General features: G+C 42.8%; 1 protein-coding gene across 3 annotated transcripts in view; it reads left to right on the top strand.

The window, feature by feature from the left end:
• The window catches only part of dpp6a (dipeptidyl-peptidase 6a), a 1472261-nt gene that overhangs the window by 236670 nt on the left and 1222601 nt on the right, over positions 1-12990 (top strand). Inside the window, exon 1 of one of the 3 annotated variants that reach the window (XM_043690729.1) lies at positions 8511-8763. The exons of the other annotated variants lie outside the window; for them this stretch is intronic. Coding sequence (XP_043546664.1) covers positions 8719-8763 — 45 coding nt within the window. The 5' untranslated portion in view covers positions 8511-8718. Of the gene's footprint in view, positions 1-8510; positions 8764-12990 lie in introns of those variants that run through there. 3 annotated transcript variants of the gene reach the window in all.

Below are 12990 nucleotides of genomic sequence, written 5' to 3'. Positions count from 1 at the left end.
TCCTGCCATTTTTGCTCTATTGTCTTCCCTGCTAGGCTCTGCTTCCAGTCTATTTTCATCAGTTCCTCTCTCATGCCCTCATAATTACCTTTATTTAACTGTAACACCATTACATCCGATTTTGCCTTCTCTCTTTCAAACTGCAGACTGAACTCTATCTAACTAAACTAGTCCCATTTGCCAGCATTTGGCCAATATCCCTCTAAATCCTACGTGTTCGTGTACCCATCCAGATGCTTTTTAAATATTGTAATTGTACTAACCTCCACTACTTCCTCTGGAAACTCATTCCATATGTGCACCACCCAATGCATGAAAAAGTTGTCTCTTAGGTTGTTTTTGTACCTTTCCCCTCTCTCCTTAAACCTATGCCCTCTACTTTTGACCACTCCTACCCTGAGAAAAAGACCTTGGCTAGTCACCTTAACCATGCCCCCTCATGGTATTATAAACCTCTGAAAGGTCACCCCTCTGTCTCTGACACTCCAGGTAAAATAGCCCCAACCTATTCAGCCGCTTCCGATAGCTCAAACTCTCCAACCTTGGCGACATCCTTGTAAATCTTTTCTGTACCCTTTCAAGTTTCATAACAACTTTTCAATAGCAACACAGACCTCTGCAGGTCAACAAAAGTCCTGGTGCATAGAGTAGCTGTCGTCCCCACAATTCTGTGCTGCAGTGAGATCTGCACTGTGTATTGGTGGCACATAAGAGTGCTCAAGCACTTCCACGATCAGATTCAGCAGGAAGACTGTTGAACAAATGTTAGTATCTTTGAAAATTGGCCTGTTCGTTCACACAAAACACAGCAACAGTAAATCAAAAGTAGGTATTATTCTTGAAGTGTGGTGACAACCATCTCTTGATGTTAGACTAAATCGTAACGGTTCCATCTGCCTTAATGTGGTACCATTTCTAAGAAGATTGGGGAATTATCCATTGTGCCTTGAATAAACTTTATCCCTCAACCAACACCACAAATTGCAGTTAATTTGATCATTATTACTTTCCTTGTAATGGGAGTTTACTCTCAACATATTGCCAACTGCATTTCTTACATTGCAACATGTAAACGTTTCAAAATGTACTTCACTGACTGACTACAAACAGACATCCAATGTTTATGAAAACTGCAGCATCAATGCAAATCATTCGTTGTTTGTTCTGAGGAATTTCTGATCCTCATTTTCCTAGGTTTTTTTCTTTTTTGCCTCAGATTTCTTTCATCCATTTGTAGCACGCTAACTAGATCTGTGTCTACAATTCTCAAGTGTAGTCACCTCAATGCATTGTATCTCTTCCTGTTCTGAGGAAGGGTCACTTGATCCAAAATATTAACTCTGATTTCTGTCCACAGCTGCAGCCAGACCTGCTGAGTTTTTCTAACAATTTCTGTTGTTTTTGTTTCTGATTTCAAGCATCCATAATCATTTCAGCTTTTTGTATCTCATTTGACTTACATTCATTTATTTATATATGCTTGAATTTTGTTAACTTCTTTGATTTACCTTATATCATTGGCTGGACATTTTAACAAAAATTATTTTCAGGCTGCTTTCCAAAAATTTGTTGTGCCTTGCAAATGTTACATTCAACCTTTTTCATTTGTGCCCATCACTTATTTAGCCAACGACAGTTTGCAATTGTCACTGGTAAAATTCCATCCTGGGTCTATTTCCTGATTTACATAAATGATTGAACTTTGCCTACAAATCTCCAGCTTGCACTGTCAGCCTTTGCTTGCCTGCCTATTTTTTAATACAATGTGTAAATCTTGCAGTTGGTTTCAAAATCTGGGTAATTTATACTGATAAGAAATATCAGAAGCCCAAACACTAGCACTTGCAGAACAATCTGTCCCCACTCTGCGAGCACATTTTTGGCAAGAACTTACAACCAAATTTATATTAAATCTCAAGTTGCACATTTTCACTATGTGGCGAATCTTTCATGGATAACTTCTGTTTTCTTGCATGGGATATGGGTATCGCTGGCACGGTCAACACTTGTCGACCATCCCTCATTACCCTTGAACTGAGTGGCATGCTTGGTCACTTTAGAGGGCAGTTAAGAGTTAACCTTATTGCTGTGGTCTGGAATCACATGTAGGCCAGACATGGAAGATTTCCTTCGCAGGAGGGCATTTGTGAAGCAGATGGGTATTTATAACAATTGACAATAATTACACAGTCACCATTAGAATCATAGAATCTCTAAAGTGTGGAAGCAGGCCATGCGACTTATCAAGTCCACACTGCCCCTCCAAAGAGGAGAAAGTGAGGACTGCAGATGCTGGAGATCACAGTCAAAGAGTGTGGTGCTGGGAAAGTACAGCTAGTCAGGCAGCATCTGAGGAGCAGGAGAACCTCATTCCTGATGAAGGGCTCATGCCCGAAATATTGGGTCTCCTGCTCCTCTGCTGCTGTCTGACCTGCTGCACCTTTCCAGCACTACTCTCAACTCTGCCCCTCCAAAGAGCATCTCACCCAGACCCACCCTATCCCTGTAACCCTGCATTTCCCGTGACTGATCCAACTAGCCTGCCCACCCCTGGACATTATGGCAATTTAGTATGGCCAATCCACTTTACCTGCACATCTTTGGACTATGCGAGGACACTGGTGCACCCAGTGGAAACCCGGGGAGAATGTGCAAACTCCACACAGTCGCCCGAGGGTGGAATTGAACCTGGATCCCAGGTGCCGTGAGGCAGCCTTGCTAACCACTGAGCCACTGTGCCACCCCTGTTAATCTAGGTTTCAATCCTTGATTTTTAAAAAAATTGCATTCACACGTCCCCATCTGTCATGGTAGGATTCACACTCATTTCTTTGAAGCACTAGCCCAAAACATCAGACTAATGATATTATCACAACACCACAATCTCCCCACACCTCCATGTTTAAGTAATCCGAGTATAACACTCAGCCTCATCCATATCAAGTAACGCTGAACTATCACTTGGTTTTTGCTGCTACCTGTACTGTCTCCACAATCCCAATTACTTACGTTTTTAATTTTCACCCTTATCTTGAAATGCTTCCGCAGCCTGTCTCTACAAACCTTTCCAGCTCTGCCACCCATATCTCAAACACTCTTCATCTTTCATCACCTTTTTTACCACCTTCCCTCCCTCCTGGGTAGACATTCAGAGGTAGAACCCATTTCAGAAACAATATAAAACCCCAGTGGGGAAATGGAGTGTTTGAATCATTCTGGTGAAAGAACCAACAATGATGCAAAATCATCGTCATTAACTTGTGATTGTCATTACACTTCCAATGCAGCTCCGAAACTTTGTTTTCCTTTAAAACATGTTCTTGTTTGCAAACATCCTGAACTTATCCATTTGCTCAAGATTTACATCACCCGTCACAACCTGTGCCTGTTTTGCTCGTTGTCCATTTTTTTCAGACTTTCCTCATTGAGGTAATGTCAGATATCCTTTTGTGCTGTCATTTAAAAGTTGCAATTAAAAGTTATAAACTTATGTTGAAAATTCATACAAAGTAGCAAATTTTACTGACAGTAGACAGTGTTCTGCACTGCAGTCTTCCACCAGCATTATTGATACCTTAAGCAATAATCTCAAACGGGCATGACTTTTAGGAATGCAATGTGCACATCAGTGACCAGATCAGTATTACTGCCCATCTTTGATTATTCTTAAGAATGAAAGAAAAGGTGAGGTGCATTCTTGAACATTTTCAGTCTATGGAGTATAAATATTCATATTTAAATTTTCTGTAGTGATTTGATAAATTTTGTGGCACACTAGGTCAATTCTTAGAGCAGTTTAGATTAGATTACTTACAGTGTGGAAACAGGCCCTTCGACCCAACAAGTCCACACTGACCTGCCGAAGCGCAACCCACCCAGACCCATTCCCCTACACCTAACACTACAGACAATTTAACTTGACCAATTCACTTAACCTGCACATTTTTGGACTGTGGGAGGAAACCGGGGCACGCGGAGGAAACCCACGCAGACACGGGGAGAACATGCAAACTCCACACAGAGAGTCGCCTGAGGCGGGAATTGAACTCGGATCTCTGGCGCTGTGAGGCAGCAGTGCTAACCACTGTGCCACCGTGCCGCCCTCAGATCAGATGTATCACTGTGGGTTTGGTGTAGCTCAGACGAGGGTGGCACAGTAGCTCAGTGGTTAGCACTGTTACCTCATGGCGCCAGGGACCTGGGTTTGAATCCAGCCTTGGGCAACTGTCTGTGTGGAGTTTGCACATTCTCCCTGTGTCTGCATGGGTTTCCTCCCACAATCCAAAGATGCGCAAGTTAGGCGACTTGGCCATGCTAAATTGACCATAGTGTTCAGGGATGTGGAGGTTCAGTGCATTAGTCAGAGGGGAATGGCACTGGGTGGGTTACTCTTCTGAAGGTCAATGTGGACCGGTTGGGCTGAAGAGCACTGTAGGGATTCTATTCTCTCTATATATAAAGACAATAGGTTTCTTTGCACTAAAAGAAGTAAACCCCAGATATGTTTTTGACAATGCAGTGGCTTTCAGAAGGATAAATAAAAACAGAACGTGCTGGAGAAATTCAGCAGGATTTGCAGCCCCTATCCTGAGAGAGAGAGAGAGAGACAGTTAATGATTCAAGTCTACTGTGACTCATTTTTGGATGGGTCTTTCCAGACTTGGTGAGGTTCTCCAGCACTTTCTGTTCTTATTTCAGATTTTTCGACATCCACTGTACTCTGCTTTCAGTCTCAGGACTATCATCATCATTTAGACTAGTTTTTCATTCCAGGTTTGCGAACTAACTGAATTTAAATTCCCTGCCTGTCTTTATGGGAGTTGAACTTAAGTGTCTGGAACTTTAGTTTATGTCCCTTGATTATCAATCCAATAACAGTATCACTCTACTATTATTCCCTGTCAGATTCATATATTCATCACCCATTACTGCTAATGAAGCTTAATTACCTCGACCCCAAGAATAAGGAAAGAAACCTATTGTCCTTACCTCATCTGGCCTATACTATGCATCAAACCCCCAGCAATACATCTGATGCTAATTGGCCTGAGAATAGACCTAGTATGCAACGAAGTTTATCAAGTGATTACAGCAAAGTTAACTATAAATATGTTTTCACTACACAGACTGGAAATATTTAAGAATGCAGCTTGCCTTTGCTTACTTGAGAAGAATTAAGGACAGGTAGTAATACTGACCTTGTCACTGACAGGTACTTGGGCTCCTATTATGTCATGCGCAACTGAGATTACTGCTGAAGATATGGTTGATTTCTATGAACAGGGAGAATGGGTACAGTTAAACAACATTGATAAAATCACTTTTGGAAAATTGCATGCAATTCTGGTCTCTCTCTCTCTGAGAGGAAGAATGTTGTGAAACTTGGATGATTTACAAGGACGTTGCCAGGGTTGGAGGGTTTGAGCTGTGGGCAGAGGCTGAGTAGGCTGGGGCTGTTTTCCCTGGAGCATCAGAGACTGAGGGGTGACCTTATAGAGGTTTATAAAATCATGAGGGATATGGATAGGGAAAATAGACAAGGTCTTTACTTCCAGAACTAGAGGGTGTAGGTTTAGAGTGAGAAAAGAAAGATTTAAAAGGGACCTAAAGGGCAACTTGTTCATACAAAGGGTGGTGTGTGTATGAAATGAGCTGCCAGAGGAAGTGGTGGAGGCTGGTACAATTAAAAGGCATCTGGATGGGTGTATGAATAGGAAAGGTTCAGAGGGATATGGGTCAAATGCTGGCAAATGGGACTAGGTTAATTTAGGATATCTAGTCAGCATGGACAAGTTGTACCGAATGGTCTGTTTCCAAGCTGTACATCTCGATGACTCTGACTATATGAGCACTGCTTCAAGAGATGCCAAGTGTAGAGTGTTCATTCAGCTGACTAGGGCAACGTGAAGAGGTGCCTTTTACCAAAAAAACTATATGGTGGTCAGTCATGTTTGTGGCAGCATTCTGCTCTTACACAGCCCTGAAAGACATCACATTTGACATTGCCAGTCATTGCAAAAGTGACTCTGGCAAGCAAAGAGCACTGGCATGGAGGATGATAAAGGAAGAAAATGAAGGCAGAGTTTGTTTGCCATTAGTACCTTTCGGATTTTCAAGTTGCACCAAAGTGATTCACAGACAATTAAGTACTCTTGAGTAAAATCTTAGAATCTTTGCCCCTAAGTTATGTTTTCGACTTCTTATCTTCTTTGTTATGGAGATTACTTACTTTGCCTCCATAACATTGTACCATCTCCACCCCCGCTTCATCTGATTCACAGCTGAAACAGTTCTTTCATGTTTTTTTTGTCAGAGATGAGCTGGTTTATACCATTGTGCTGTTGGACAGCTCCACATCACCCATCCTCCTTAAACATAAGCTCATCTGAAACACTGTTTCCATTTCCTGTTTTGCACCAACTCCCACTGACCCACCATCCTTCTGACCTACTTGCAAAATTTCCCTCCCTCATTTGCAAAAGCTTCCATGATTTCTCCCCTTCTTATCACTGTCATCTTTTTCAGTTTTACTTCTGCTGAGATAATTGGCAGTAGTGTCACCAGATATCTAGGATTTTCTTTTCGCATTCCTTCCTCAAAACCCTCCATCTGTCTCTCTCGCTCTCTCTCTCTCTCTCCTTTTATAATGTTCCTTAACACCTGCCTTGCTGCCCCAAGTATTTAGTTGTCTATTCTATTATCTACTTGTTTGGTATGAACTTCTGTAAAATCATGCAAAGATGTTTGCTACGCTAAAGGAGGCCTTTCAACCCATCATATCCATTCTGGTCAACAAGGACCTGACTACACTAATCCCATTTTCCAGTGATTGGTCCATCATCCTGAAGACTATAGCAACACAAGTGAATACTTAAATATAGATAACAAATATCTTTTGCCAGATTACACTCAGGGTATTCTTTCATGAGATTGCTGGCTAGGCTACCATTCATTGCCCATCTCAAACTGCTCTTGAGAAGGTGCAGACTTGGAGGAGGAGGTAGATACGTCCACAGTACTGTTAGGATGAGAGTTTCAACATTTAGGAGAGCTCCGGGAATTCCCTCCCTAGGGCTATTGTGGGTCAACCGCCATCACATGAACTGCAGTGGTTCAGGAAGGCAGCTCACCACCACCTTCTCAAGGACAACTAGGGATGGGCAATAAATGCTGGCCCAGCCAGTGACACCCACATCCCGCGAATGAATAAAAGGTTATCAGCTCCAGCGACTGTGAAGGATTGGTGATGTTTCTACTTTGGGATGGTGTGTACTTTGGAGAGAAGATTGGAAGTGTTTGTGGTACAATTGCAACATTTAAAAGGCATTTGGATGGATATATGAATAGGAAGGGTTTGGAGGGATATGGGCCGGGTGCTGGCAGATGGGACTAGATTGGGTTGGAATATCTGGTCGGCATGATTAGATTAGATTCCCTACAGTACGGAAACAGGCCCTTCAGCCCAACCAGTCCACACCGACCCTCTGAAGAGTAACTCTTTGACTAATGCACCTAACCCTAGAGGCAATTTAGCATAACCAATTCACTACGCATCTTTGGACTGTAGGAGGAAACCGGAGCACCTGGAGGAAACCCACGCAGACACAAGGAGAATGTGCAACTTCCACACAGACAGTGAACCAAGGCTGGAATTGACCCTGGGACCCTGATGCTGTGAGGCAGCAGTGCTAACCACTGGGCCACCGTGCCACTCCCCATGGACATGTTGGACCGAATGTTCTGTTTCCATGCTGTACATCTTTATGACTCAACGACTCTATATATCTGCTGCTCTTGGTGACAGAGTTTAGTCAGTGCTGTCAGAGGTGCCTTGGTGAGGTACTGCTGTGCATTTTATAGATGGGTCACCCTTCTGCCACAGTTGGTGGTGGAGAGAGTGACCATTTATGTTGGTGCATGGGTTCCAATCAATTGGCCCACTTTAAGTTGGTATTTCAATGATGTTGAGATTCTTGAGTGGTGTGGAGCACCTTGGCACTTGCTACTATGGTGTAGGCACTATATAAATGTAAGTTGTGAAGGGTGCAGACACTTGAGGGATCTGAGGTGTATTTCTTTCTCCAATTTGATTGATATGAATACCTTGTCATTTTTCATTTTTTTTTTGAGTTTCTTGGCCAAATTAACATGTTTACCTCTTTATTTTGCTTCCAAGCCCAGCTTGGGAGACTGGATAATTTACGATACAAGAATGAGACGGAATAAATAAAAGCAGTGATGTACGACTGCACCAGACTAAAACTGATTAAAGAGGTGTCCACTGTCAAGCTGTGAAAGAACTGTCAGAACTGGATATATATGTGTATCTAAAGCTTATATTATAAAGCAGGAAAAAGCAAAAAAAAAATCCAACTTTTTCGATTTTTTTTCCCCCTGGTTGTCTGAACAGCACCACCCAATGCAGTTTAAAACTGCACTCGTTGCCATAGATCTATAGTATTGAGCCCACACAGCACCTCCCGAGAAAGGAGGGAATCGGTAAAAGAGCTGAGCCGTTTCCATGATACATCTTTCTGAAAGAAAATGGTTTGGTGGGAATGATACCCCTGCCGAGATACTTGTGACAGTGCCCCATCCCGGAGCCCGTTTCTTAACATCACGGTGCCAGGGTCTCGGTGAACGGCTTGTCTTCAGGGAATGATACACTCCAGCGGATTTCCTTTGTGAAAGGATTTCCTCTCTCTCCCTGCACCAGTGATGATAGCGACGCACCAGAAAGTAAACACGCAAACCAGCAGCCAGGTAAGCAAAACTGTACGTATCGTACCCCAAGAAGCTATTGTTATTGTGCTTTAGAAATCAAAAACAAAAAATCACCATCTTGCTCTGCGTGAATTGGGAATCAACTTTTACTGCTTTGAACTCTCGGGACGCCGAAGGGAGGTGAAAGTTGCCACTCTGTAAACTCGTGGACTCTTCTGCTGTGTTCCTGTGTGGAGTGTGTGTGTGTGTGTGACGGGCAATGCCACTTATCCCAATCCAACCCTTGACAAAAGCGAGCATGCGGATGTTGAATTGAAATGTAGTTTCCCTTCACAATGACTAGAGACAAGAAGCCCAGTGGTTTGATGGGGGCTTGGACGTGTGGTGATAGTGGTGGTGGGGGTGATCTTTCAGTGAAGTTAGTGAACGGTGCAAAAGATCATCCTTACCCGGAGAGAGAGAGAGAGAGAGGCTTGGTGAACGCCTTGGGGTGGTGCAGTTAGGGGGGAGCGAGTTGAAGTACCTGCGGGAGAAAAGATAGGATGGCAGGATTGGATAATGTAGCCAGCCGCTCAGGAGCATGCAGAGAGAGCTCCTTACCCGCAGATTGGTGACAAATTCCTTTCTTTAACCCGGCGCCCTCTATAGGAGATCTGTCCCCTGTATGGGCTGGGCCAGTAGTAGTATGGCTTTGTATCAGTTTGGTTTCAACAGTCAAGAGCTGTCTTTTAGGCTTGATCTTTATTATAACATTGATGATTCTTTGTGAACACAGAATTATTATGTGCATGGTATTTGGAAATCTACATCATTACAAGACGACTCTATGAACTCTACTGCCTAATACTAGTCAGTCTACCTTGTACGTTCTTCAGCATGCGTTTCAGACATTCAAGTGGCTAGACTTCAGACTTCTGCCTTGCTGTCAGTGTGTTTCGCCTAACCCCACCTACACTGTGCTATTTATGCCCAGTGAGTAGCAGCTCCTTGACCTCATTGCAAGCTTCAGGGTCCAAAAGCCCTTGCACAACCAGAGTACCTCCTTCATTAATTTGAAGAATTTTTACTGAGATAGACAGTTGGAATTAGGACATGTAAAGAATAAACTGTTTAACAGTATCAACAAAGCTGTGCCTAGGTATTTCTGTATCTAAGTTGGTGCTGTAATTGACAACATATAATTACTTGTTGAGTATATGTGACAATAAAGGCTATTCTATGTTGTTCTATCAATCTATATAAAGGAAGCAAAACAAGGAGGATTGCAAATGGAGAGGAAGATAAAGAACCAGAAAAATATTACAGTACTTTTTCTAAATCTCCAACAGTAAGTAATTTGAAGTGTCAGTGGTTGTTTAACTGTAATTAAGACTACCCAAGCTGTTAGCAATCCATTTAAATAGTGACAGACAAACCTTTATTTATTCTGGAAATTTGGGTGTCTAGTGGGTAAGTAGAAATATGGAACATATTCCATGCATTTTTAACAGTCAGTCAATTAAGCAAAACGTCACTACCTTCTGCCGGAGTAGAGTAGCTCAGAAGTCTCTTCATTTTCACATCCAGAAAATGGCGTCCAGTTTACTCTTTCCGCGCGAGTTGATAACTTTGCCGTTACTTCTTCCACAAATTCTGGACGTGGGTGTGTGCATCTATGAATGCAAATACGGTCATCAGCTTCCATGACAAAACTATGTCTCAAACTGACATTTGCAATGATTGAGCTGTTAGAGACCCAGACATTGCGAAATAGAGACACCGAGTTGAAACTTTTAATCTTGTACTGACCAGGACTTGGACAGAAGAAACCAAACTTAGAAAATGAGCAACAATTTACACAACATGGGGAGAGGTTATTGATTAATTGCACGGTAGTTGGCAAGAACTGCCAATTTTAATAATATGATTGAACTCGGGCCAGGAAGGTGGACTCTGGCCAAGACCTTACAGTAGGAATTGCAGCAGAGATTGGCAGGATTCACAATGCCTTTCTCAATGAAAGAGATGCAATGTACAGATATATTCCTTTTACCTGCAAAGGGCAGGGTTCTGCCCGTGAATGTATGTAGCCTTTATAGACAATGAATAAAAATCACATTGCAAGGTTAACTGATAATTTTGCTTTGGTTGCTGGTGTAATTTTTAGCATGGTCAGGATAACTTAATAAATGTTTTCCAATTGCAGAATCACATCTGATGTCAGAACCAGTGTTATGAGTATTTTATCACTTGGTGGGAATGATACGGCAGAAAATAATTGCAAAGAATTACAGAGAAGTGTGAGAATGATAGAACAGCTTTAATGAGAATGCAGATTGGTGATGTTTTAGTGTAAGGAACAGAGAGGGGCAAGAATTTCGAAAGCTTAGGAGATTTTTCTACACAAATGTGTTTTCAGATCATTGAGGAATGAAGGATATCTAAATCTGGTTCTGGGGATGAGGTAAATCAAGTGAATTAAGTATTAGATGGGAACATTTAGGAGACAGTAATCATTGTATTATTAGGTTTAGGTTAGCTGTGGAGCAATCCACAGTAAAATAGTAATTAATTAGATTGAGCCAACTTTAGTGAGATGACACCAATCTGGTCCATTGAACTGGAAACAAAGACTGGTCGGGCAAAATTGGAACTGTGTCTTTAGAGAGGAAATAATTGTGGTACAGGTGAGATCCGTTCTGACAATGGGAAAAAGAGGGCAATCAAATCCAGATCTCCCTGGATAATGAAAGAATTAATGAATGAAATATAGGTAGTAGGGTATAGACAAGGTGAATGGCAGGTATGTTTCCCCCAGGGTGGGAGATTTTAAGGCCAGAGAAGAAAGGTTTGCGAAGAAAGGTTTAAAAAAGACAGGAGGGGCATTTTTCTTTTACATAGACAGTGGTTCATGTGTGGAATGAACTTCCATGGAAGTGGTGGATGCGGGTGTAGTTGCAATATTTATAAGACATTTAGATAAGTACATGAATAATAAATATTTGGAGGGTTATGAGCCAAGGACAGGCAAGTGGGACAAGTTTAGTCGGCATGGACAAGTTGGACCGAAGGGTCTGTTTTGTGCTTCATGTCTTGATGATTTCACAACTCTATGACTCCACATAAAAGAGAAAGGTAAAGAATAATGCTCAGGTGGTTAATAGAATTGAGATGACAGAGGGTTTGAGGGGGAAGTGAAGAAACAATGAGGGAGAAATAGAAGGGGGAATATAAAAAGAGACTGGCAATCACAATCCAGACCAGGCTTTGGGTCCGCTATGTGGATGACACCTTTGTGATCATGAAACACAACAAATTAGAAGAAACCCACAAGCACATAAACATTAACCTTACCCTGTATAAAGTCCACGAAATAACAAGAAAACAATAATAGAACCCCTTCCTGGATGTCACAGTAGAATGAGAACTGCAGACCAGCGTCTACAGGAAAGCCGCACACAGTGACCAGATAGGAAAAAGTGATCACTGCAGATGCTGCAGATCAGAGTCAAAACGTGTGGCAGTGGAAAAGCACAGCCGGTCAGGCAGCATCCGAGGAGCATGAGAGTCGACGTTTCAAGCATAACCTCTTCATCAGGAATGTAGGGAGTGCACAAGAGGGGCTAAGAGATAAATCAAAGGACGGTGGAGCTGGGGGAAAGGTAGCTGGGATTGCAATAGGTAGATGAAGGTGGGGGCTGATGGTGATATTTTGGAGCGGCGGGTGGAGTGGATATGTGGATAGGAAGATGGACAGGTAGGGCAGTTCAAGAGGGCAGTGCCAAGTTGGAGGGTTGGATCTGGGATAAGGTCTGGGAGGGAAGATGAGGAAACTGGTGAAATTGGCATTGATTCCATGTGGTTGCCACAACCCCACCGCCCTGTGGCAGAACACTTCAACTCTCCCTTCCACTCCACCAAGGACTTGCAAGTCCTGGGCCTCTTTCACCGCCAAATCCTAGCCACTTGATGCTTGGAGGAAGAATGCCTCATCTTCCACCTTGGGATCCTCTAACCCACACAGAATCAATGTTGATTTCACCAGTTTCTCCATTTCCCTTCCCCCAACTTATCCCAGATCCAACTCAGCACCGTCCTCTTGATCTATGCTACCTGTCCTTCTTCCTTCCCACCCATCCGCTCCACCCACCACTCCAGCCTATCGCCATCAACCCCCACCTTCATCTCCCTATCGCATTCCTAATTACCTTCCCCCAGCTCCACCCTCCTCTGGTTTATTTCTCAGCCCCTCTTATCCGCACCCCACCCCCAACGTTCCAGTTGAAG

The sequence above is a fragment of the Chiloscyllium plagiosum genome, chromosome 5 (assembly GCF_004010195.1).
Source record: "Chiloscyllium plagiosum isolate BGI_BamShark_2017 chromosome 5, ASM401019v2, whole genome shotgun sequence".
NCBI lineage: Eukaryota > Metazoa > Chordata > Chondrichthyes > Orectolobiformes > Hemiscylliidae > Chiloscyllium > Chiloscyllium plagiosum.
Note: the sequence above shows the minus strand (reverse complement) of the source record. Positions and strands in the feature narration are given on the sequence as shown.